At 40.8% G+C, this 24,561-nt stretch overlaps 1 protein-coding gene across 4 annotated transcripts in view; it reads left to right on the top strand.

Annotated features, from left to right (window-relative positions):
• The window catches only part of CHD1 (chromodomain helicase DNA binding protein 1), a 71,281-nt gene that overhangs the window by 40,255 nt on the left and 6,465 nt on the right, over positions 1 to 24,561 (top strand). For all 4 annotated transcript variants that reach the window (XM_077347691.1, XM_077347690.1, XM_077347692.1 and 1 more), the window contains exons 17-33: positions 2,277 to 2,429; positions 2,536 to 2,607; positions 4,715 to 4,864; positions 6,568 to 6,716; positions 8,291 to 8,387; positions 8,482 to 8,577; positions 9,879 to 10,055; positions 13,067 to 13,224; positions 14,259 to 14,300; positions 15,329 to 15,459; positions 16,445 to 16,583; positions 17,366 to 17,516; positions 18,143 to 18,265; positions 18,535 to 18,666; positions 20,872 to 21,123; positions 21,344 to 21,484; positions 22,069 to 22,247. In XM_077347691.1, coding sequence (XP_077203806.1) covers positions 2,277 to 2,429; positions 2,536 to 2,607; positions 4,715 to 4,864; positions 6,568 to 6,716; positions 8,291 to 8,387; positions 8,482 to 8,577; positions 9,879 to 10,055; positions 13,067 to 13,224; positions 14,259 to 14,300; positions 15,329 to 15,459; positions 16,445 to 16,583; positions 17,366 to 17,516; positions 18,143 to 18,265; positions 18,535 to 18,666; positions 20,872 to 21,123; positions 21,344 to 21,484; positions 22,069 to 22,247 — 2,342 coding nt within the window. The remainder of the gene's footprint in view (positions 1 to 2,276; positions 2,430 to 2,535; positions 2,608 to 4,714; positions 4,865 to 6,567; positions 6,717 to 8,290; positions 8,388 to 8,481; positions 8,578 to 9,878; positions 10,056 to 13,066; positions 13,225 to 14,258; positions 14,301 to 15,328; positions 15,460 to 16,444; positions 16,584 to 17,365; positions 17,517 to 18,142; positions 18,266 to 18,534; positions 18,667 to 20,871; positions 21,124 to 21,343; positions 21,485 to 22,068; positions 22,248 to 24,561) is intronic.

The following is a 24,561-nucleotide window of genomic DNA, read 5'->3' as shown; positions in this document are numbered from 1 at the left end:
TATAGCTGTTAGGTTATAGAACAGAGTTCAGATTGGTTTCTCCATCTTACTGTCCTGACCGAGTGATATCAAGGCTCTCTCAGCCTCACCTCCTTCACAGGGTGTCTGTTGTGGGGAGAGGAAAGGGAAGGCAACTGCAAGCTGCTTTGAGCCTCCTCTGGGTAGAGAAAAGCAGCATATAAGAACCAACTCTTCTTACCTTTGCATGCCTTTCCCAGACAATGCTAAACCTGTCCCAGTATGCTGCCCTGCCAGGCTGCACATACTCGGCCAGATGGTTATGCCATAGCAGAGGGCTTCCTAGAGACCAAAAGTCCAGACCCCAGGAGGTTGGAGCCAAGGGAGACAGAATACACAGCAGGCAGGGTGGGGAGCAGAGTCAAGCCAAGCCAAGATCAAAAGCCAAGGACAGAGTCAAAAGCCAAACCAGAGTCAGAGAACAGGAACTAGAGTCAGGAGTTGAGCTGAGAGTCAGAAGCCTGAGTACAGTTGAACACGAATCCAAGGATCTGCCAGGAGTGTAGTCAGAAGCTGAGTCAAGGGTCTAGAACCAGGAGCATAGTCAAAAGCCAAACCAGGAGTCTGAAGAAAAGAGCTTCACTGTAGCGAACTGAAACAGGAATCATCTGGGAAGCCAAGCAGTAAAACACACACATTGCCCCCACAAATGATCTTGCCTCAAGGTCCTCCTGAAATACAGCAAGCAGGGTGGAGCAGCCCTCAGCCAGAGGACCTACAGCTGGACCTAATCCTCCGGATAAAGGAGTTGCAGCTGGGGCCCATCTACCTTGACAGCAAGCTGCCAAGTGTGCTAATCTTCTCACAGCTGTCGAGGTAGATTGTCGCCACCATCATTTCCATTCAGGTGAGGAGAGTCTTGGCTGGATGGTGTTGGTGCCTCAAATGAGTCCTAAAGGCCAGATGGGATCTTGTCCTTGGACTTGACATAAGCCAGCACATTGGGCTGGGTTTCAGCCTGGCTGGGCCCAGGCTGTTCATCATCTGGGAGATCTAGAGCCAGGTCTCCAGGCATGTACTGGGCAATGTCCCGGTCTGGCACTGTCTAGTGTCAGAGCTGACAGTGCAGCTGGTATTGGCATGATATCCAGGTATTTTGTTTTGATTGTAAAGGGTGAAATGAGGAGGTATTGGAATCTCATGCTCCCATTTATTTATTTATTATTTGTGTTTGGATTTATATCCCACCTCTCATGACTTTTATTGCCTTGAGGCAGCTAACAATTAATACCATAAACAATATCCCATAAAACCCCCTTAAAACAGTAGAACAGTACACATAGTGGTGCAAATGGTGCTGCAGGCTTTGTTTGGGTGAGAGTCTCAACTCACCTGCTCAGATGAGCAGCTTATTAGTGTAGCAGTATGGAGCTATATAGCAAGATGGAAGATGAAAACAGGGTTGTGCTTATCTGTAACTTGTTCATTGATGTCTTTTGTGCAGACATACATTCCCTTCCTCCTACCCTGCTGTGATCTCACTTATAAGCCAAATAATAATAGAAATTTTGATTGGCTGATGTACAGGTTCATTGGTTTGTGGTTGAACGTGTCAGTTCTACAAGTGAGAGTTTGCAGAGGCCTAGTGGGAGCTGAGCGAAAGAGGCATCCTACCCTAGGTTCCCACCTTGAAGCACATAATGCATATGGGAGGAAAACCCACACATGTGCTCTGATCAGGGCAAGATACCCCGTTTTGGAGCTTTAACACTAGGTATTGTTCGCTGCATCTGGTCTGCACAAGCAGGCCCAGTGTGTGGCTGCACACAAGACAATTATGAACAACTAGTACAGGTAAGTGCAGCCTTGACTCCAGTCATGATATCAGAGAATACCAGTGCTGAAAGCAGTGGAAAAGTATATAGAAAATGAACAACTTCTTCAAAGTGTTGTTCTGTACTGTATCCTGTTGTCTGCTTGCCTGCACAGTTCCTGTTAAGTTAATTATTTGAATTGCAAAACTGTAACATACAGAAGTCACTATTTTCCATAAAAAAATAAGTTAGCCTTAGGCATGTGATCTTTAATTGTGTATTGAAGTAAATACAGACCCATCGTCGTGCCTCTGCAATAGGCCTGTCCACCCCTTCACCACGTCAAGGAATGCGTTGTTGTTAGTTAAATACAGTAAACAAATGCTTGATTTATGGTTTCAGACCATTAACTGCTGCTAATTCCTTTAATACTCATTAACAATATGCCTTACTGTTGTGGCATACCGTTATTATTTTTCTGAAGTCTGTCTTTCTTTTTTGAAGAATTTAATCCGTAGTAGTGGGAAGCTAATTCTTCTGGACAAACTACTGGTTCGCTTAAGGGAGCGTGGCAACAGAGTGCTTATATTCTCTCAGATGGTGCGGATGCTGGACATCCTAGCTGAATATTTGAAATACCGTCAGTTTCCTTTTCAAGTAAGAGCTTTATTTTTGTGGGACTGCTCATACATTTATTTCTGCTAAAGGCAAATGTTGTGTCAGTATTTGAAGAGTCTGAGTCTAACACTTTTTCTTTACACAGAGACTAGATGGGTCAATAAAAGGAGAACTGAGGAAGCAAGCACTGGATCATTTTAATGCAGAAGGTTCTGAGGTATTATGTTTGTTTGTTTTTAAGGAATGTATTATTTTTTCTATTCAGGGAATTAAATCTATTATCTTCTTGCCTATAATTATCTGTAATTACCTGTAACTATAACATAAGCCTTCATGGTTATATCTGTGGACTTTTATGCACTGGTATTTTTCTTCAGTTTCATCATGCATTCCTGCCATTGGGGGGTTTTGTTTTGCTTTTCACCTGTAAGTGCATCAGGGAAATTTTTCTGTGGGAGGGAGAGGTTTGTTCACTGTTTCTCTGCGGGTTTTGAGAGTGTTTTTGCTGTGGTTTTTCCCCTCTCTTTGCTCCCAAGCCAAAGTAATTCAAAAGCAAAAGGTTTCATCTGAGTTTTTCTTCCCACCTTATTTCTCCCCTGGGAAGACACTCCTCCATTCTTCTACCGCTCACATTAAGACCATCCCTCCTAGTCTGTACCTCCTGCCCTCTTTCACTCTTGGTGTACAAGCTCCATTATCATTCCAATTATCTATCTGTTAATGTTTGGGTGGGAGTTTCACATCGGGCTTGTCTAGGGAAAAGGCACATACGCGCTGTCTCAAGCTTCGGTGATCGCCAAGGCAGTTGCACCACTCTGAAGCACACATCCCTAATTAAAACTCCTCTCTTTGAATTGCCCCTACTTAATAATTTGAGCCCAATGCCTTATATATTTAATCTATCTAATTCAGAGCACAGGAGAGTATTTACTTCATTACAATATGCTTCTGTCTGTACTTTGTGAAGGTAAATAGAAAACTTCCCATACAGTTTATTTATTATTATTTATTTATTTGTCAGGATGGAAGTATAGAAACATCAGAGCATGTATTATTTGTATCTTAATTATCCAGAATGCCTACTGGATGGGGGATACGCTTCTAGGTAACACTGTGTGTGAACGAGACCTTGGGGTACTTGTGGATTGTAAACTAAACATGAGCAGGCAGTGTGATGCAGCGGTAAAAAAGGCAAATGCCATTTTGGGCTGTATCAACAGGGGCATCACATCAAAATCACAAGATGTCATAGTCCCATTGTATACGGCACTGGTCAGACCACACCTGGAGTACTGTGTGCAGTTCTGGAGGCCTCACTTCAAGAATGACGTAGATAAAATTGAAAGGGTACAGAGGAGAGCGACGAAGATGATCTGGGGCCAAGGGACCAAGCCCTATGAAGATAGGTTGAGGGACTTGGGAATGTTCAGCCTGGAGAAAAGGAGGTTGAGAGGGGATATGATAGCCCTCTTTAAGTATTTGAAAGGTTGTCACTTGGAGGAGGGCAGGATGCTGTTTCTGTTGGCTGCAGATGAGAGGACACGCAGTAATGGGTTTAAACTTCAAGTACAACGATATAGGCTAGATATCAGGGAAAAAATTTTCACAGTCAGAGTAGTTCAGCAGTGGAATAGGCTGCCTAAGGAGGTGGTGAGCTCCCCCTCACTGGCAGTCTTCAAGCAAAGGTTGGATACACACTTTTCTTGGATGCTTAGGGCTGATCCTGCATTGAGCAGGGGGTTGGACTAGATGGCCTCTTTGGCCCCTTCCAACTCTATGATTCTGTGATTCTGAATTATCCAGTCTTATTTTAAATATTGTAACCATGTTTTTAGAATTATTATTTTTTAAATTTCTATTCTAATTGCATATATTTTGATTGCTGGTCAAATGTTGTATTAAATCTTGTGTATATCCTGCTAAGATGGCTACCTGAGAGTAGGCATAGATTGAAGAGCCTCCTTTGTCTTTTAAAAAACATCCCCATTATGAAACAGACCAGTCAGGAGATTAATACTAAACTTGATGTGCCGCAACACAATCTGATTTTTCTCATTGGTATGCAGAGTATATACTCCGTGATTGCTAGAAGAAAAATGGGGGGGGGGGGGGGAACGTGAAGAAGTGCATGCACAGCGTTTGAATGAAAGCTATGTTGACTCAAAGGCAAATTGGGAGTAAGCTGTGCATGTAGAAAAACCCTATAACTTCAGATTGCAAGAGAGCACTAGCACTTCAGCTTTAAGCAATTGATACTAGTATTGAACACCTGTATTGCCTCCTGCTGTATTTATTTTAAATCCTTTCATTTGTCTTTATTTCAGGATTTCTGCTTTTTACTTTCTACTAGAGCTGGAGGGTTAGGTATAAATTTGGCATCTGCTGATACTGTAGTTATATTTGATTCTGACTGGAACCCTCAGAATGATCTGCAAGCACAGGCTAGAGCTCATAGGATTGGACAAAAGAAACAGGTATATATGATTTAATTTTGCCTTCTAAACTAGTAGTTTGATGTTTCACAGCAGGAGTAATTTCTTGCCTGTGTGGTCCAGGTCTGATTGGAACAAGATTCTTTCTCTCTTTAGACTTGTTTATTTAACTCTTAATAATAACTATTTTTGTTCATTTTGTTCATTTAAAGCAAGAAAATGTATAAATGAAATTCTGAAATAAAAAGATGTTTTAAATGCTAAATTCTCAAATTGATAGTAGGAGCATTGTCCATTTTATATTTCATTTCTGTAAAAAAAATTAAATCAGTGCTTTTCCTGTCGCATTGATATAATTGAAACAATTGGTTAGAGTTTTATAGCTGTATTAACTTACTTTATATCCAAGATTTTCTTTGTTCACTTGTTATGTTTAATTGAAAGATTCAGCTTTCCAGTACGAGGAATTGGAAGCTTCTCTACATCAGTGATAGTGGCTTTGGAGCCACATATGACTCTTTGGTAAAGCAGCATTTGACTCTTCTGAGCATTGTTCCCCAATGTGGTATCTGAACCATATTTCACTTGCCTGGCAGGGCTTGTGATTTGGTCATTTCCACTTTCAACATATCCTTGCTTCTGCAGACAGAGAGCAGCTGTAGATAAAACACAAAACAGCAATCCTGAGAAGAATGGCAGGTACTTACCAAGCCATTGAATTCTAGAATGTCCCCTTCAGTGTATTCTGTCTCCCTTGTCCTAGTAATTTCATAGGCAGGAGCTTGAAACCAGTGCAGCATTTCTGTAGCCAGAAGGATTTCCATCTATAGAGCATGACCTTCTTACCTGAAATGCTGCTCCTGAGGAGCATTTTGAGTAGCTGAATGGAGAAGTGGAAAAGTCATGCTCCACAGGCAGATATGTCTTCTCACATATATGCCAAACAGAGAGAAACAGACCTATCCAATGGCAATACAATAAATATATTCATAAAAGAAAGAAAAGTGTCCTTTTTTTGTAGTTTTCCTTATTTCTTTATTCTGTAGGACTTCTGTCAAAATGGAATCCAGGTAATATCCGTGTCAATACAGACTGGTATCTCCTTACCTATGTGAGCCTGTGGCCAGTATTATATTATTATTATATGTAAGGACTTGTCACTGATGAAAGAATCTCACTGAAAACGGATATTACCTGGATTTAGTTTTGACAAGTCCTACAGAATAAAGAAATAAGGAAACCTACAAAAATGGAAGCTTTTCTTTCTTTTATGAATATATTTATTGTATTGCCATTGGATAGGTCTGTTTCTCTTTGGTTTAATTATTAGACTGTCCTTCTTATACTCTTGTATGATATTCTCACATATATGCACCTGTTCTAGGGTGCAAAATGCACTTAGTGGAGTAAGTTCTCAAGGGGTCATTAGATAAGCATTGCCTTGTGCTTTGCTTGAATTCTTTGCTCTGGGTTTAACCTGGCTGCCACAGCTACTATGATTCTGTGAAACTGGATGTACCTGTGGCCCTTTCTTGGAGGTTGTAGTTCCTGACACTATGCCAGCACGGAAAGCAAAGATCTTTCTGTTGTTGGATCAAAATGCTCATTTGAATATTCAAAAGCTGCTGAGGATTGTTACATATTTGATTCAGTTATGGATGGACAAACTCATCCCCATCCCCAGTATTAATAAAACTACATATTTATCTTACCTAATGTGTTTTTGTTTATTTCTTTGATTATAGGTTAACATTTATCGGCTAGTCACTAAGGGATCAGTTGAGGAAGACATCCTGGAAAGAGCCAAGAAGAAAATGGTTTTGGATCATCTAGTGATACAGAGAATGGACACTACAGGAAAGACTGTGCTTCACACAGGTTCTGCTCCTTCTAGGTACAGTATTTGAGATTATCTGTCTATTCATTTGTGAAAGTTTCAGTCCACTGTCCTGAATCAGTAAAAGAGGCAAACTTTATATTAGGGATTATATTATTTGGAAAGGAACTGAAAATAAAATTGCTGATATTGTAATGCCCCTGTATACGTCTGTGGCGCAGCCTCATTTAGGCTGGTCTCCATATCTCAAAAAAGACATCATAGAGTTGGGAAAAGTACAGCGGGGAAACCAAGATGACAGGATTGGAGCACCTTCCTTATGAGGAAAGACTGAAGAGTCTAGGACTTTTCAGTTTAGAAAAGAGGAGACTAAGGGGGAACATGATAGAGGTTTAGAAAATTATTTATATGAAGTGGAGACAGTTGACAAAAAGAAATTTTCCTCCCTCTTCCAAAATACTAGAACTTAAAGAAATTCTCATGAAGTTGATGGGCAATAGTTTCAGGACAGATAAAAGAAAATATGACTTTACACAGAGAGATTAAAATGTGGAATTCACTGCCAGAGGATGCAATGATGGCCACAGGAATAAACAGCTTTAAAAGGTGATTAAATAGTAATTGATAGACTTATCCTCCAAGAATCTATTAGCTATGATTACTGAAGGGAACCTCCAAATTCAGAGGCACTAAACTTCTGAATCCCAGAGCCAGGAGGCAACAGAAGATGAAGCTTTTAGCCTCCATGTTATTGTTAACCCTCCAGAGTAACAGGGTGGCCGCTATGTGAGACAGGATGCTGAACTAGATGGACTGTTGGTCTGATCCAGCAGGGCTCTTTTAATGTTTTTTTTTTTGTACATTCTAATTATCAGCACTTCGGATGGGTTTAATAGGCAAGCCACAGTCTTTTATTAGGTAGTGTTTTCCAAAGTTTGAGAAGAATAGGCAAACTAAGTAACCACATACATCATATGTGAAATTGTTGCCGGGATAGAAGTTGCTTCAGGTTGCTTGGACCTTCCGCATATATTTCTGGAGGGTTCTGATGGTTGGGGTTGGCTTACCAGCAGCTTTCCTAGGCTATTCACTGCCTGGTTGCAGATTCTACCCACATTCTGCAACACATGCTTCCCCTTTTGCTGGAGTAATGCGTCTTTGCTTGCCACATGTATGCTAAAATTACTTGCTGTCTGTGAATCTACTCACCCGACCAGCTGTTTGATATCAGAGAAACTGCTCTGGCATGAGACAGATGAAAGTATCAGGCAGCAAGAGTCAGTGTTTGTGATAAAGAGGTACTGGGTTGACAAGAGATGTGAGTGAGAGAAGTATGTAATTAAATAAAAGAACCAAATAAAAAAAACATGCAGAGATGCTGTGTATTGTTGATAGAAAAAGAGTGGACAAACAAGAGTATTTTTAAGACTCAGGAGAGGTAGACTAAAGAACAAAATTGTGTTGCTTGATTCAATATTAGCAAAGGCTTCTGTAACTTTTAAATATTGTATAAGAGGAAGTACTGGTTACAGTGAATTGGACATGCACTACAAAGTCCTTTAGGTTGATTATTATCGAATTAACAGAATCCTGTTAAGCATGAACATAAAAACTTTTCCTCTTCGTTTCAGTTCTGCTCCTTTTAACAAAGAAGAATTGTCAGCTATTTTAAAGTTTGGTGCTGAGGAACTTTTTAAGGAACCTGAAGGTGAAGAACAGGAGCCACAGGTACGGAGTTTATCATCTGTACATTTGCTTTACTTGTCTTTTCATAATAGCATATCAGTTGTAACAATGTTTGTTTCTTTTTATTTCATTACAGGAAATGGACATAGATGAAATTTTGAAGAGGGCGGAAACCCGGGAAAATGAATGTGGCCCATTAAGTGTGGGAGATGAGTTGCTTTCTCAGTTTAAGGTACTACTTAAAACAAATTTGCAAAGCATATGGATAAACACACTTCAGTTTTATAAATTGCTTTCTTTGCCTACCCAACTATTCTTCTGCCTATTTGTTGGTGTAAGCTTCTCATAGCTCATACTTGTATTTTTCCTTACTATGTTTTAAAGGTGCAAAGAGATGTCAGACTTATTTTAGAAAGACTATTTCTAATGTAATACCTTCCATCCTGTTTCAGCATTAGAAATATGAGGTTGTTTGCTTCTTCAGAAAGCAAGTACTCCAGGAACTCATATGCCTGTAAGAAAACCTTTATCTATGAAGCTTTAGGCCAGGGCTTCTTAACACAGACAAGAAGAATGTAGTGTGTTTTGTTAGAAGTGCACAATTATATAGGTTATATAATGGATTATCAGATTTCTTGATGGCATCAGTATGTTAGCTGCTGTGTCCTGTCCAGAAGGAAGCATTTTGTTTATTTTCACAACTATATACTTCAATCACATCACTGTAAGTTCAGTGTAGAGTGAAAAGGGATTGTTTTTGTTACATTTGCAGAATATTCTGAGCCTTTACCAGTTATTCATTGTGACAGTTTCATGGGAGAGGTGCTGTTCCCCCCCCATATTATGCCATCCTGTTGCCTTTCTTGTTTCCTCAAGTATAGTTTTATTAAAGATTTTCATTCATAAAAGATAGCAGAATGAAACAAAGAGAATAAAACCCCCCCAAAAAATATGTGAAAATAATGATGGTGTAATGCCAGTTGTACCTTTTCTGATTGAAAGCATCAAAATATCTAAGGTACATTTATCAAGATTTTGTTTTCTCTTTCATTGTCACATCTACAAGTGCTGTTTTACAGAGGAATACTGCTGACATTCTTATTTGGTCAAAGGATATAGAATAATACTGAGAATGGGATAAGTTCCAGATTTAAATGGAGCATACCATGTTCAAAGCCCTTTAAGTACATCTTAAATGTTTGTTAAGAACAATTAGAGAACAGGAAATACTATTTTCTCCTTAAAAAAAAGTTTAGTAAAAACTGTTCAGAAAGATATTTTATTTTTTCTATTACTGTTCATTTGGCCCAGTGATCAGCCGCAAGGTATTTTATTTGAAAAAAAAAATCAACTGTGGTTGTTCTATCTATCGGGTTGAAACTACTCTCTTTTTGGTTATGTATAGGCTGACTCTTTCCACAGATGCGCATCATATATATTAAATGGAAAAAAATTGATTTTGATTACACATCACTCTGTCATGAACATTGTTGCATTTGTAACTGTTTCTGGCAAAACGAAATGTTTTGAAAGGTGGCGAATTTCTCCAATATGGATGAAGATGACATTGAACTGGACCCTGAACAAAATTCAAGGAACTGGGAAGAAATCATTCCAGAGGTCCACCGACGAAGATTAGAAGAAGAAGAAAGACAAAAGGAACTGGAAGAAATTTATATGCTTCCAAGAATGAGAAACTGTGCAAAACAGGTGAGCTTTACCTTTTTTATTCTTTACATTTATTTTCAGCTTTCTATACTGCCCCACGTGACACATCGTCTCATGGCGATTCACACATAAAACCAGTAAAATACAGCATTAAAGCCCCATAAAGCTCCAATTATCCAAAAAAATAATCATAAGAAGAAGATGATGATGGCGATCATCACCCCAGAGACTGCTCCAGCCAGATCTGTAGATGTTCCCTAACCCTGTCCATCCAGATCAAAGACAAGGGTAGGCTCGCGTAGAGCAAGTTACAGAAGTCTAATCTGGAAGTGACCGTTGCATGGATCACAGTGGCCAGGTGTTCTGAGGCAGGTAGGGCGCTAGTAGCCATGCTTGGCAAAGATGGAAAAACGCTGTTTGGGCTACTTTCGTGATCTGAGCCTCCATTGACAGGGAGGCATCAAAGATCACTCCCAAATCCCTGGCGACAGGTGCAGCTGTCAATTGCATCCCATCCAGGCTTGGGAGACACGCTTCCTGGTTCTGCTCCTTTCTACCCAGCCACAGGACCTCTGTCTTGGAGGGGTTGAGTTTTAGATGACTCTGCCTGAACAATCCAGGCACTGCTTCCAAACAGCTGGCAAATGTATTGGGGGGCAGGGTAGTCCAGCCGTCTGTCCATCAGGAGATCAAGCTGCATATTGGTGACAACCCGGCCCAAAACCCTGGGCCAGAGGGCGCATATAGATGTTAAAAAGTGTAGGGGAGAGTATCGCCCCCTGAGGTACTCCACAAGGGAGCACAAAGGGGTCGTATAGTTCCTCCCTCACTGCCACCCTCTGGGTCCAGTTCCAGAAAAAGGAGACGAGCCATTCAGTGCAGTCTCCCTAATTTCGGAGCCAGTGAGGTGGTGGCCCCCAACAGCTCGTGGTCAACCACATAAAAAACAGCCCGACAGATTTAAAAATACGAGGATGGCTGAACTGCTCCAATCCAGCAGGCACTGGATATCATCCATCAGAGCAACCAGCGCAGTCTCCACCCCATGGCCAGGATGGATCCAGACTGGCATGGATCTAGGGCTGAAGTTTCCTCCAAAAATGCTAGGAGCTGATTCGCCACGGCCTGCTCAACCACCTTTCCCTGGAAGGCAAGATGTGAAACCAGGTGATAGTTGGCGGAGTCCCACAGGTCCAGCGATGTTTTGTTTTGTTTTTTCAGAAGGGGGCATACCACTGCCTCCTTAAGCCCCTCAGGGAATTCACTTGATGTCGGGGAGAGATTAATTATCTGTTGGTGGCCCAGTGTGAGCAGCCAAGATGGACAGGGAACTAGGGGGCAAGCGGTTGCCCTCAGCGAACCCAGAAATTTGTCCAGTTCGGTTAATGAGAGCCATCTGAAGCCATCAAACACGATAGTCTGCAACAGCCATGGAGCTTCCAGTTCACATTCTGTATCAATTGTGGCATGTAGGTCACAGTGGAGCAACAAGACTGTATCCGTGAAATAGCTTGCTAATGCCTCACAGCATTAATCCAATTTTCTAAAATTTTGGTGTCCTTCAAGGATGGTAGGAGATCTAACTACCCTAAATGATTGTGCTGGGTGAGAGCTTGTGGACACAATTTCTGCAGCACACTTCACCACTTTTACAGTCATCTCATATGCCTTCATAAGCATGCGATAAGATGTCCTTGCTGCCTCATCTCGAGTCTTCCTCCACACTCTGTCTCATTTCCCCCTTCCAAAGCGCCTGAGAGTACTATGAAGCTTGTTTGAGGCGAGGACGAAGAGGGCTCCGAGGAGCAATATTGTCAATTGCAGCTGACAGGCAAGAGTGCCAGTCCTCCACCAAGGCTGCCAATGAGACACTGGAGGGCATCGGGTCCTGCAGAGCATTCTGGAATCTCTCAGATTCCAGGAGTTTTTGTGGGTGGACTAAAATAGGTCCATCAACCAAACGGGGAGGCGATGGAGACCTCAGTCAGGCCTTCAGAGCATGGTGCTCTGACCATGGAACTGTCAGGAATCAGGCTGAGCCCAGCCGGTGGAGTCCCAAGTGAAAGCGCATCAAGAATCCAACAGTCGGTTGCAAATTCCCAAGTAGAGCTTTATTAGGCAAAGTCCACAGTTAGCTAAGCATGCCAAGATCTTCCTAAGCAAAGATCTTGATAATAACAAAGTACAAGTGAAACGGGTGGGGTAGATATAGGGTGCACCAAATAGAGGAGGGGTGCTCAGGGGATTTGGCGGGAGAGTGGGTAGAAATGACAAAAGGGGTCCTGTTCTCAGGCTACCAGATGGCCAGGTGCCTTATCGGGGAGATGGCACATTGTTGAGATTTGGCTGTCTCCGCAAGGACACTTACAGTGAGATTGATACCGTTGTTGGGGCTCCTCGCCCGCTGGGAAAAGGAAGGGAGGAAACATCTCAGAGGACAGGTTTATTGCTTTATGGCCTTGGGCTGCCTCGGCCGGAGGAAGCCTGAGAAAGTGGGAATATGCAAGAGCAGTCGGGAACAGGATGGCATGAACCAGGGGGGTCATGACAGGAACGATGTGATGTTATTCACCACCAGAGCTACCTGGGTCAAAGATTAAATCGAGGGTGTGACCAGCCTCATGGGTGGGACCAGCAACAAATTTCAAGAACCCTAGTATCTCTATGGCTGATACTAGGTCCAGGCCAAGTCCTGGAGACAGCACGTCTGCATGGTCATTGAAGTCCCCCAAAATTTAAAGTTTGGGGTACTGCAACATCTAAGCAGCTGCCGCCTCCAGCAGGCCTAGCAGGGAATCCGGGGGTGCAGTGGGTGAACGGTATATCAACTAGATGGCCACATCCTCGACTGACTCCCACCCTAGACTGACACACTCAACCCCTGGTATCGATGGTACAGGGAGAGCCCTGAAGGAGAAAGACTTTACGAGGTCTTTGTCCGTATCCTATTAGAGCTGAGTCAAATCGCATTTTAAAAAACTAAAAAATGTTTAATGTCAAATTGGGGCATTTAATTTTTGTGTTCTTTTTTTTAATTATATATATTTATATAGATCAGCTTTAATGGAAGTGAAGGGAGGCGTAGGAGCAGAAGATATTCTGGATCAGATAGTGATTCTATCTCAGAAAGAAAACGTCCTAAAAAACGTGGAAGACCTCGCACTATTCCACGGGAAAATATCAAAGGATTTAGTGATGCTGAGATTAGGAGGTAAGAAGCAAAGGAAAAGATCTACATGTTGAAAGTAGTCAAGGACGTTTCATTGGACTGTTCCTTTAATAATTATCCAAACATCATTTCAGAATTATTTCTTATCAATATATATTTTAGTCTATTTGATGTTTGTTTTAGATAAGTCTTTAAATTATATTTTCCTTTCATGTAATAGAAGATCTCATGATAAACTTAGTGTATTGAACATTAGTTTGTATAGGTTTATGTTACACTGAAGAGAGCTGCTGAAATAAGTTGTTTCCAGGCTTGTTTAAATGTAAGTACAATTCTGAAAACTGATTTGTGTATGTGTTTGTTTTCTGCAGTCCCTATAACTTTTTGGGGGATGGGCAGTAATTTTTGGAGCGGGTTTGGGAATTGCCAGAATGATGTTGTATAAATGTTGTTAAACATAGATCCTGGTTCATTGTCCTTCTAATTCAAATGAATTTATCTTGATTTTTCATTATTATTCTGGGATTTATATACTGTTCTTCTAACCTCATTTTCACAACATGTAATATCAGTTACTGAAATGACTATGTGATTTCATAGACAGTAAGATTTAGTGGTTAAGAACAGGAGCTTCTGATCTGGAGAGCCGGATTAGATTCCTCACTCATCTACGTGCAGCCAGCTGGGTGACCCTGGGCACAATCCTATTAGAGTTATATTCACACAACAGTTCTGTTAGAGCTCTCTCAGTCTCACCCACCTCACAGGGTGTCTTGTTGTGGGAAAAGAAAGGGTAGGCAATTGTTAGCTGCTTTGAGACTCCTTCAGGTAGTGAAAAGTGTGGTATAAAAAACAACTCTTAAGTCTGTCTAAACCTGTGACAGCTCATATGACCAAGTGTATGTGGTTTGTTAACTTCTGATATTTTGTCCAAAGAAAAGCCTGCAGTAATTTTAATTTTAACAGTATGCTGTTTATTTTATGTGTGCACTATTTATATTTTATAGATATGTCTTAAATGGGATTTGATTATTTTAAAAACCTTGCAGTTAACCTCTCCAATTGTCTTTCCTTAGGTTTATCAAGAGTTACAAGAAATTTGGGGGCCCCCTTGAAAGGTAAGTCTACCAGATAGCCAGGACTTTTACTTTTTCACTGTATTGAAGCACTAAACTGAAATAATGTAATTAAAACAAAAGTAATGCTGGTTTATCAGTATAGCTAGTAAGGGACAAGCAGAAATATTGAGCACCTCTGCAGAATCTGAGGCGACTGTGCTGTCAAGATGACCATGGGGAAAAGAAGGGGGTCACATGGAGTGGTGAGGATGGCTGTCTGTCGGTATAGGACTTGTAGATAAGCAGAGCAGTGAGGGAGGAGTAGGCGGCGAGGAGGGCAGCCTGAGAGAAAAGGTTGAGCAGGAAAGAGTGTAAGAGGACAAGGGGACAAGTATTAGGTAAGGCTGGAGCAGTATACTGTGGGACGAAAAAGAGGAGGGGAGGAGGAGGAGGGAGCAGTAGGAGGGAAAGGATGCAGGAAAGTTACAGGGCAGTGTCAGAGCCAGAAGAGAAAGCAGGGGACCAGTGAGGGAAATTTCTGGTTTCTCACAGGTCACCACAATGTATAATTATATTTTTATAATTTTTTGTAATGCTTCTCTTTTTATATCGATTCCATTTCCTATATCTACCTAGAACCTAATAGAGATTATTACGTAGTCCCTTGGTTTGGTTTTACTGATCTGTTGAAGTCAGTAAACAAATCTATGGTCTGAGCCTAGCAAAGGACTATGTATTAGCTCAGGCACAAAAGGTAATACTTGTTTTCTTGAGGGAGGTTGGGAACAGAAACTTCTGCCAGAAAAAATAATCAGGAAACAAAACCAGTGGCCAAGAAGTGCTCCTGGCCAGAACACTAAGAGAGGCAAATGGCAGCAAAGACTCTTGGAAACCGTCTGCATTCACTGACTTCTGTGTTGGCTGCTGTTCAGTTCTACTAGAACCTAACATAGATGTTCACTGACTGCACATTTTCTCATTAAGAGAGTTATTACAAAGGTATCTAGCATTGATGTCTTCTGTTTTTGATTTTGAAAGCATCTGTCATGTATGGAGACTAGAGCTGTAATACGTGTGTTTTGTTAAAGGTTGGATGCAATAGCTAGAGATGCTGAACTAGTGGATAAATCTGAGACAGATCTTAGACGGCTTGGAGAGCTAGTACATAATGGATGCATCAAGGCTTTAAAGGATAGCTCATCTGGACAAGAAAGAGCAGGTATAGTTTGCACTAAAACATTAAGAGAACTACAGTAGATATTGAATGTTACAAGAGCTTGTTTTTTTCTATCCAAACATGTGGTTGCTACCTTAGGCATGCCTCTGAGTAGTCAAACATAGCATCTTAGATATAGCTGGTACAAATTGCATTTTTGCCAGCCGTTTCTGTGAGCCATAATGGTTGTCCATTCCAGTGTTTAATTAGGGACTGTTCAAATTACTCATGCAGATAAAAATGTTTTGTGAATTAGCCCTAAAGGTCTGAAAGAATTACTTGCTTAGTTTCCTGGAATTCTCTAGGATGTCGGTAGAGGCAAACATAGATCAAAAAGGAGATGGAGCAACATACATTTTGTGTCACAGATTTATTTTATTTATTTCATTTATATACCATTCTTTATTATGGCTCAGGGTGGCTTACAGAGTTTAAAATACATATATACAGATGATATAAAATATACATTTTCAATTAAATTACAATTAAAATAATTAAAAATAATGGGTACCCGCTACATCCAAACAGCTCCTATTTCAGGGGATGAGAGATGGCAATGTAGGAGTAAATGGGCGGGGAGACCAGCTGATATTAGCATTAATTGCAGTCCTCAAGCATAGGTCTGGCAGAATAGCTCTGTCTTGCAAGCCCTGTGGAACACTTTAAAATATCCAAACACTTTCAAGTCTCTGATATCAAAGTACATTTTCTTAGTTTGGTGGTAACTTTTATTGGGTTATGTTTTGTAGTAATATTGATTACAATATATCAGAGTACAAATTTCATTTTATCAAATTGTTAAGATCAATTAGATCATGTTGGCAGTGCTTGTTACTTTGTTAGTGTCTGGTAGAAAATTGGTACATATTCTTACAGTGCACCTTATTGTGATGACATATCCTGTACCTTGATATTTTTGGTTGTTTTGGAGCAACTGCATATAATAAAACTAATGTAATATTTATGTGCCCTGTATTCCTGTTTTAAGGGGGCAGACTTGGCAAAGTTAAAGGCCCGACTTTCCGAATATCAGGGGTGCAGGTAAATGCAAAACTAGTAATCTCACATGAAGAAGAACTAGCACCATTGCATAAATCGATTCCTTCAGACCCAGAGGAAAGAAAGAGGTTAGTTGATGAAATGTTGTTTATGATATGTGATGATAGAGCACTAATAACATAGGTAAAAAGGTAAAGGTATCCCCTGTGCAAGGACCGAGTCATGTCTGACCCTTGGGGTGACGCCCTCCAGTGTTTTCTTGGCAGACTCTCAATACAGGTTGGTTTGCCATTCCCTTCCCCAGTCATTACTGTTTTATCCCCCAGTAAGCTGGGTACTCATTTCACTAACCTCAGAAGGATGGAAGGCTGAGTCGACCTTGAGCCGGCTGCTGGGATCAAACCCCCAGCCTCATGGTCAGAGCTTCAGACAGCATGTTGGCTGCCTTACCACCCTGCGCCACAAGAGGCTCTAATAACATAGTATATAATAAATAAGTGAAAATGTTTCACCCAAATACAGCCAGAGTGAAGTAGAAATCAGGAGTGTTGGTCTAGGCTTGAGGGAAGCCAGTTTCAAATCTTCGTTTGTCGTGAAACCATTTGGGTGGTTTTGGGTCTGTCAGCCTTTCTCAGTTGAACCTAACTTTGCAGGTTTGTTAGCATGAAATGGAGGATAGAAGACTATGTGTGCTACCTTGAGCTCGTTGGTGGAAAGATGGGATAACAATGAACTAAAACCTCCACCACCCTTCAGTTGTGCTGCAGCAAATTCCTGGTTCTTGCCACTGCTACCCAGAATTGTAGAGAGTTCATTCAATATTTTGTAATTCCATAAATACTATTATGTAACATCTTTATAAATAATGGTAATATATAAAAGCTAATAAGCTTCCACTCTACTTTTCTAGATATACCATACCTTGTCATACTAAGGCAGCTCATTTTGATATAGACTGGGGTAAAGAGGATGACTCCAATCTTCTAATAGGCATCTATGAATATGGATATGGTAGCTGGGAAATGATAAAAATGGATCCAGATCTCAATTTAACACACAAGGTAAACTCTATTTTTCATCTCTCCAACATATTGTTACTCTGATCTCCTTTCTCCGGGCCATGAACAGAGGATAGCAATAGGAGAGAGATCCTCAAGCTGCCCCCAACTTATATGCGGAGTCCCTCAAGAAGCGGCCCTCTCTCCAGTCCTATTTAATATCTTCATGCGCGCTCTTGCCAAACTGGTATGAAAGCTCAGGCTGGGATGTCACCAATATGCAGGTGACATCCAGCTCTTCCTCCAGATGGATGACTGCCCTGATTCTCCCTCAGAAGCATTAGCCCGCTGCCTGGAAGCAGTGACGAGGTGGCTCAAGCAGAGTTATCTGAAGCTCAATCCTTTAAAGACAGAGGTTCTATGGCTGGGAAGGAAGGGCCCAAGTGAGGAAGTGTATTTGCCCAACCTGGATGGTGTGCAACTATCACCTCTAGGCTAGACTTCTGCAACTTGCTCTATGCAGGCCTTCCCTTAACTCTTAACTACAGCTGGTCCAGAATGCGGCGGCCAGGGTCCTCACAGCAACACCATGGACTGAAATTTAGCAACTTTCCCAGTCTGTTCCTATTTATAAAGGTTCTGAAACTCTGCATATACTTTAAAGAAAGTATTTGATATTGCTTTTTCAGATTCTACCAGATGATCCAGATAAAAAGCCTCAGGCCAAGCAGTTGCAGACTCGTGCAGACTACCTCATAAAATTACTCAATAAGGATCTTGCAAGGAAGGAAGCACAAAGACTTTCTGGAACAGTAAGTAATTGTGTCGTCAGCAGAAATAAATTGCTGTATTCCTTGAGGCTTAATCTTACCTCGATCTAGTATATCTGTACAGTGTTTACTTAATGTTGCAATTAAATGCAAGGTTGTACACTGATAAATATATTGTTATAATTTGTATAAGCACATTTTTAAATTCTTTCTGCTTGTGTGTGTAATTTAGCTGGAAGAATAATGTGAGAAAAAAGCATTAGTAATAAGTTTAAAATAATTTGGCATGTTGAATTTTTTTTGGTAATCAGGGAGGTTCAAAGAGGCGAAAAATGAGGATCAAGAAGAACAAAACAGCAAAAGCAAAACTTAAAGAGGAAATGAAAAGTGATTCTTCCCCTCCTCCTTCAGATAAATCTGAAGAAGAGGATGAGGACAGCAAGGTAAGTACCTCATAGTTGTATTTGTAAATATCAGAATTATAGTGATGGTATTGTTGTCTAGGAAACATTTTGAAACTTTGTTTTCCATATCTATATGGAAAACTCAATCTACAGTTAAGAAAATAGTGGTTTACAAAAAGGCGCTTAGCTGGGGTGACTTCAATTATCAATTCCCTGATTTATAGCCCAGATGCTCAGCTTGCCATGTATACAAAGAAGCCAAAATACCACTGTTTTGGCAAATTTACATTTTCACTCATCCATTTTATTGCATTATATTGCTTCCTATTAGAAATATTTTTAGGCAGTAGTGGCTTTAGAGTTATTCATGTAGGAAATAGTACTAATCTGTGTTTCTGTAGAGCTTTTCTCTGTAAATTACCAAATTAGTACATGTGATAGCATTTGGCAAATTTAACATCTTAAATGCTGTGTCAGTATCTTGCCTGGAATTGGAAATGCCACAGGGATATTGAATTGGAATGTCTTGTCTCTAGTCAATGAAGAAAAATATACTAATCTCTGTTGTGCTTCCTTATTGCTCTGTGGGAAGATATGCAATTGATTTGCAAAGGCTTCCATTTAATCCAAGACCTTCCACCTCCTTGGTTCATGCCCTACCTTCTTCATGAGTGATCAAGCTTCCAGCTCTTTCAGCTCCCTTACCTCGTTAAGAGATTAGTCTGATAGAGCCTACAGGATAGCAAAGCAGCCTCATATCTCCTTTAGCTGATGCTGTCTTCAGCCCTCAAGGTCCTAGCAGGGAACAAAGTATTGACCAGCAGGCCCTTTCCAGCTCCAAGGCTTCACAGATAGACAGACCCACTGGCAGAAGCTCTCTAAGTTCATCATTGCCACTGATGCTTTGTCACTTTGTATCACAAGACTAGGAGGTTCCATGAAGTATCATTTCTAAGATTGCATTTCCCCTCCCACCATACACAACTCTGGCCTCAATTGACGGACTTTCTTCCACTCAGATCTCTCTTCCTACATTACTAAAAGTGTTCAAAGGTGTTAAGGCATGACCTGAAAGCAAAAATGTAATGCCATAGAAGAAGGGAACATGTCTCCTGTTCTCCACCTACTCTTCTTAGTCTCCAAATCCCAGAACCTGTGATAGAACCTGCCATTCCACGCTCATCTTCTAAGACCTACAGGCCACGAGGGCAGTGCACTGCCATCACTTCCCAGGCCAGTTCCCTCTGCTTTCTCTGGTCACAGAGTCATTGCCCTCTAACTCTGTGGCTTTAGACAAGGAAGAAGGAGAGTGATCAAGGAATAATACTATTGGTCCCAGCCTCCACAAAACTTCTTCAGCACAAGGACTTCCCACGCCTTTTAAGGAAGGTTGCTTCTAGTCTGATATTTGCAGCTCACCATGCCCCCTGCTGCATCCCCATATACAGTGCTTTCATCACACTGTGACTGTGAGGGGGATTGGTGAGAGTGGGCACATGGAACAACAATTGCCAATGAGGGAATGGGGCAGGCAAGTGGTGGCCCTCTCATGGTTCTTTGCCAGATTGCTGGACAGCCTCTGTCTAGAAACAGCCACATAAAATGTTTCCTAAGAGGAGCAGCAATATAAAGTCCTCCCATCTAACATTGTTTTTCTACTGGGATCTACACAAAGTATAATGTATAAACCTCCATTTTTGAACATATGAGGTTGGTTCTTCTAAGAATCGTGTTCTTCAGAGTAGCTTTTCTTGTAGCAATCACCTCAGCCAGGAGGACTTGCTGTCCTTTCTATCTTCTAGAGAAGTGTTCTGTTCCTTTCTAGAGGATTTGGTGACCCTGTACACCACTTCCTCATTCATTCAAAAGTAAATTCTAGCTTTTACAGGGATCAAGTGATCCCTCTTCCCTCTTTCTGCCCACATCTCTTTGAGTTAAGTGGAAGCCTTTGTAAAAATAATTACGTATGGCCTGTCCACAGAACAAGGATGAGGCAAAATTCATACAAGGATATGTTCCCATCCACTGATGAGATGAAACCTTTATGGTAAGTCCAGGACTTCATTCTCACCTTTCCCTCCATATACAACAGTGATGCATGGGGGAAGAATAAATAGATACTAGTGTCAAGTCTGTAGATGGATGGAAAGGTAGTTATATGGGACAAAGTAATGAGTCCATAGTTTTTGACTTGCAATATGATTTGTTTCCTTCTGAACCTTAAATTGTGCTTGTATATTTCAGGATGAAGTGGCTTCAGTAAAACATCCTAATAAACAAACTAAAACAGAAAAAGAAAATGATGAAAATCCTGATACAGATCTTGGCATGAAAAGGGAGACTGAGGAAAAAAGAGACACAAAGGAAAACAAGAGGGATGTTAAAAGGGAGAAAAAAGAGGACAAGAAAGAGTTAAGAGAAAAAGACATGAAAGAAAAGAGGGAAAGCAAAGGAAAAGATTATGCTCAGAGAGAAAAAGAAGTAAAGGAAGAAAAGGTAATTGAGTTCTCCTACCCACCAGTGAGCACATTGTGTTTTTTAATATATCTTTTGTATACTTCAGTTTCCATAAAGGGGAGAAAGTCTCTGAACAAATGACTGTTTCTATTTTCTCATTAAAATTACTCTATCAGCTTATGAAATGTCAAATGGCTTAACATATTTCCTTGTTTATGGTGCAGTCTTTTTAGGAATTTATTTTATTTTTAATTTATAGACAAATGAATCCAAATCTGATAGCAAAGATAAACCCAAGAAAACCCCGTCTCCTGACACTCCTGTTCATATAACAGCAAGTGGCGAGCCAGTTCCTATATCTGAAGAATCTGAAGAGCTGGATCAGAAGACATTCAGTATAGTAAGACTTGTTCTTTGTTGGTAATGAAGATGTACAAATGCTTTGTGCTTGTAGCAACAAACTAAAGATATTGCAAAAAATGTGACTTATTGTTTCATCAGGAAAGGGATCAAGAACTTGCGACTCCTAGCCAAAATCTGACCCCTGGAAGAGAACTGCCTGACTCATGAAATAATGGTTGCAGCAAGGCACTTTATTTGAGGCTTTGTCATTCCTTTTAAGACCAGCCTTTGGGCAGTTGCTGAATAATGTTGTACAACACATGGCAAGGTTGTTTATTGAGCAAATTTTAGCTTATTTCATTATTGCTGCACAAATCTTAGGTATATTCTCAGACAAACAATATAGTACTGACTAGAAGACAGAGAATGTGAGAAATTAAGCCTGATATCCTATATATTTCCAAAATGAAATTTAATTATATTTTAAGGCAGATATTCTATAAAAGGAATCTTAAAGTTTTAACAGGGTCTTTATAGAGGAATCCTTTATAGAGGAATGAACTTTATAAAATTAATTGATAGATTATATAGTATCTGAATATATTCTCTGAATTGTGTGCTACTGTTTCATTATTTTTACAGTGCAAAGAAAGAATGAGGCCTGTCAAAGCAGCACTGAAACAGCTGGATAGACCTGAGAAAGGTCTTTCAGAAAGAGAACAATTGGAGCATACTCGACAGTGTCTTATCAAAATTGGGGATCATATAACTGAGTGTTTAAAAGAATACACAAATCCTGAGCAAATCAAACAGTGGAGAAAGTAAGTAGCCTTTAAAGAAGCAAGAGAGGAAATATTATGAATTTCTTATTTTTCAACTCTATTTATTAACAAGATTCATAGATAATAATCATGACTATCAGTAATGGCACATTATAAAGAATATGAACAAAACAGTTATTAAGGAAGAAGTAATATTAACAAGAGTTATCAGTGGTGTTACAAAATAGGCATACTTGAATCAGAACGCTTTATAATATCATATATCATATAGCAGTTAGATGATCAGCAAAAATATTTAAAATGCTCTGTATTTTCCTACTTAATGAACCAGGAAGGAGTTGTATTCAAAAGCCTTTTGTGGATTTGGTTGCTTACATTTTTCAGTGAATTCAAATCTGTGAAAATGGAGTATCTACACTTTTGAATGGGAGGAGATTTTGTCCAAGGTCAAGAGGTCCCAGATTTTAAGATATTTTTAAACAAAGGCATTTTTCCCCACAGCATGCTGCACTTAGGAATTTAGCAACTACCATGAGCATTGAATAGTTCCAATCTTATTTGAATCATAGAATCATAGAGTTGGAAGGGGCCATACAGGCCATCTAGTCCAACCCCCTGCTCAACGCAGGATCTGCCCAAAGCATCCTGAAGCATCCAAGAAAAGTGTGTATCCAACCTTTGCTTGAAGACTGCCAGTGAGGGGGAGCTCACCACCTCCTTAGGCAGCCTATTCCACTGCGGAACTACTCTGACTGTGAAAAAAATTTTTCCTGATATCTAGCCTGTATCGTTGTACTTGTAGTTTAAACCCATTACTGCGTGTCCTTTCCTCTGCAACCAATGGAAATAGCATCCTGCCCTCCTCCAAGTGACAACCTTTCAAATACTTAAAGGGGGCTATCATGTCCCCTCTCAATCTCCTTTTCTCCAGGCTGAACATTACCAAGTCCCTCAACCTATCTTCATAGGGCTTGGTCCCTTGGCCCCAGATCATCTTCATCGCTCTCCTCTGTACCCTTTCAATTTTATCTACGTCCTTCTTGAAGTGAGGCCTCCAGAACTGCACACAGTACTCCAGGTGTGATCTGACCAGTACCGCATACAATGGGACTATGACATCTTCTGATTTTGATATGATGTCCCTGTTGATACAGCCCAAAATGGCATTTGCCTTTTTCACCGCTGCATCACACTGCCTGCTCATGTATGATCCAGTCTTGTAGTTAAAGTGCAACTCGGCAAGCTCTTGTGGATGCCCAAGTTCTGCCTTTAATAGTCTCCTTGTTAGGGCCTTTCTTAAAAAAAGGGGAGTGGGTGCAGTGTGCCTTGAAGGCAGGCACAGTGCCGAAGACAAATCATACATACATTGTGCCTGTTCACAATATTAATGTGATCTGTCTCAAAGGAAAGAAGAATGATGTTTTTGAGAAGGAACATTAAGTTGGGCTATTATGTTGTTAGGTGCGAAGTCGTGTCCACCCATCGCGACCCCATGGACAATGATCCTCCAGGCCTTCCTGTCCTCTACCATTCTCCGGAGTCCATTTAAGTTTTTACCTACTGCTTCAGTGACTCCATTCACCTCATTCTCTGTCGTCCCTTCTTTTGTCCTCAATCGCTCTCAGCGTTAGGCACTTCTCCAGGGAGTCCTTCCTTCTCATGAGGTGGCCAAAGAATTTGAGTTTCATCTTCAGGATCTGGCCTTCTAAGGAGCAGTCAGGGCTGATCTCCTCTAGGACTGACCAGTTTGTTCGCCTTGCAGTCCAAGGGACTCGCAAGAGTCTTCTCCAGCACCAGAGTTCAAAAGCCTCAATTCTTTGACGCTTCCTTATGGTCCAACTTTCACAGCCATACATTGCAACTGGGAATACCATAGCACTGGGAATACTAAACGCGCTTTTGTTGGCAGGGTGATGTTTCTGCTTTTTAGGATGCTGTCTAGATTTGCCATAGCTTTCCTCTCCAGGAGCAAGCATCTTTTAATTTCTTTGCTGCAGTCCCCATCTGTAGTGATCTTGGAGCTCAGGAAAATAAAATCTGTCACTATCTCCATTTCTTCATCATCTATTTGCCAGGAATTGAAAGGGCCGGATGCCATGATCTTCGTTTTCTTGATGTTGAGTTTCAAGCCAACTTTTGCACTCTCCTCCTTCACCTGCATCAACAGGCTCTTTAGTTCCTCTTCACTTTCTGCCATTAGGGTGGTATCATCTGCATATCTGAGGTTGTTGATATTTCTCCCTACAGTCTTGATCCCAATTTGTGACTCCTCTAATCCCGCCTTTCTCATGATGTGCTCCGCATACAAGTTAAATAGGCAAGGCGACAGTATACAGCCTTGCCAAACTCCTTT

This window comes from Paroedura picta, chromosome 7, assembly GCF_049243985.1.
Source record: "Paroedura picta isolate Pp20150507F chromosome 7, Ppicta_v3.0, whole genome shotgun sequence".
Taxonomy (NCBI): Eukaryota; Metazoa; Chordata; class Lepidosauria; order Squamata; family Gekkonidae; genus Paroedura; species Paroedura picta.
This window is presented reverse-complemented; position numbering and strand designations above follow the sequence as displayed.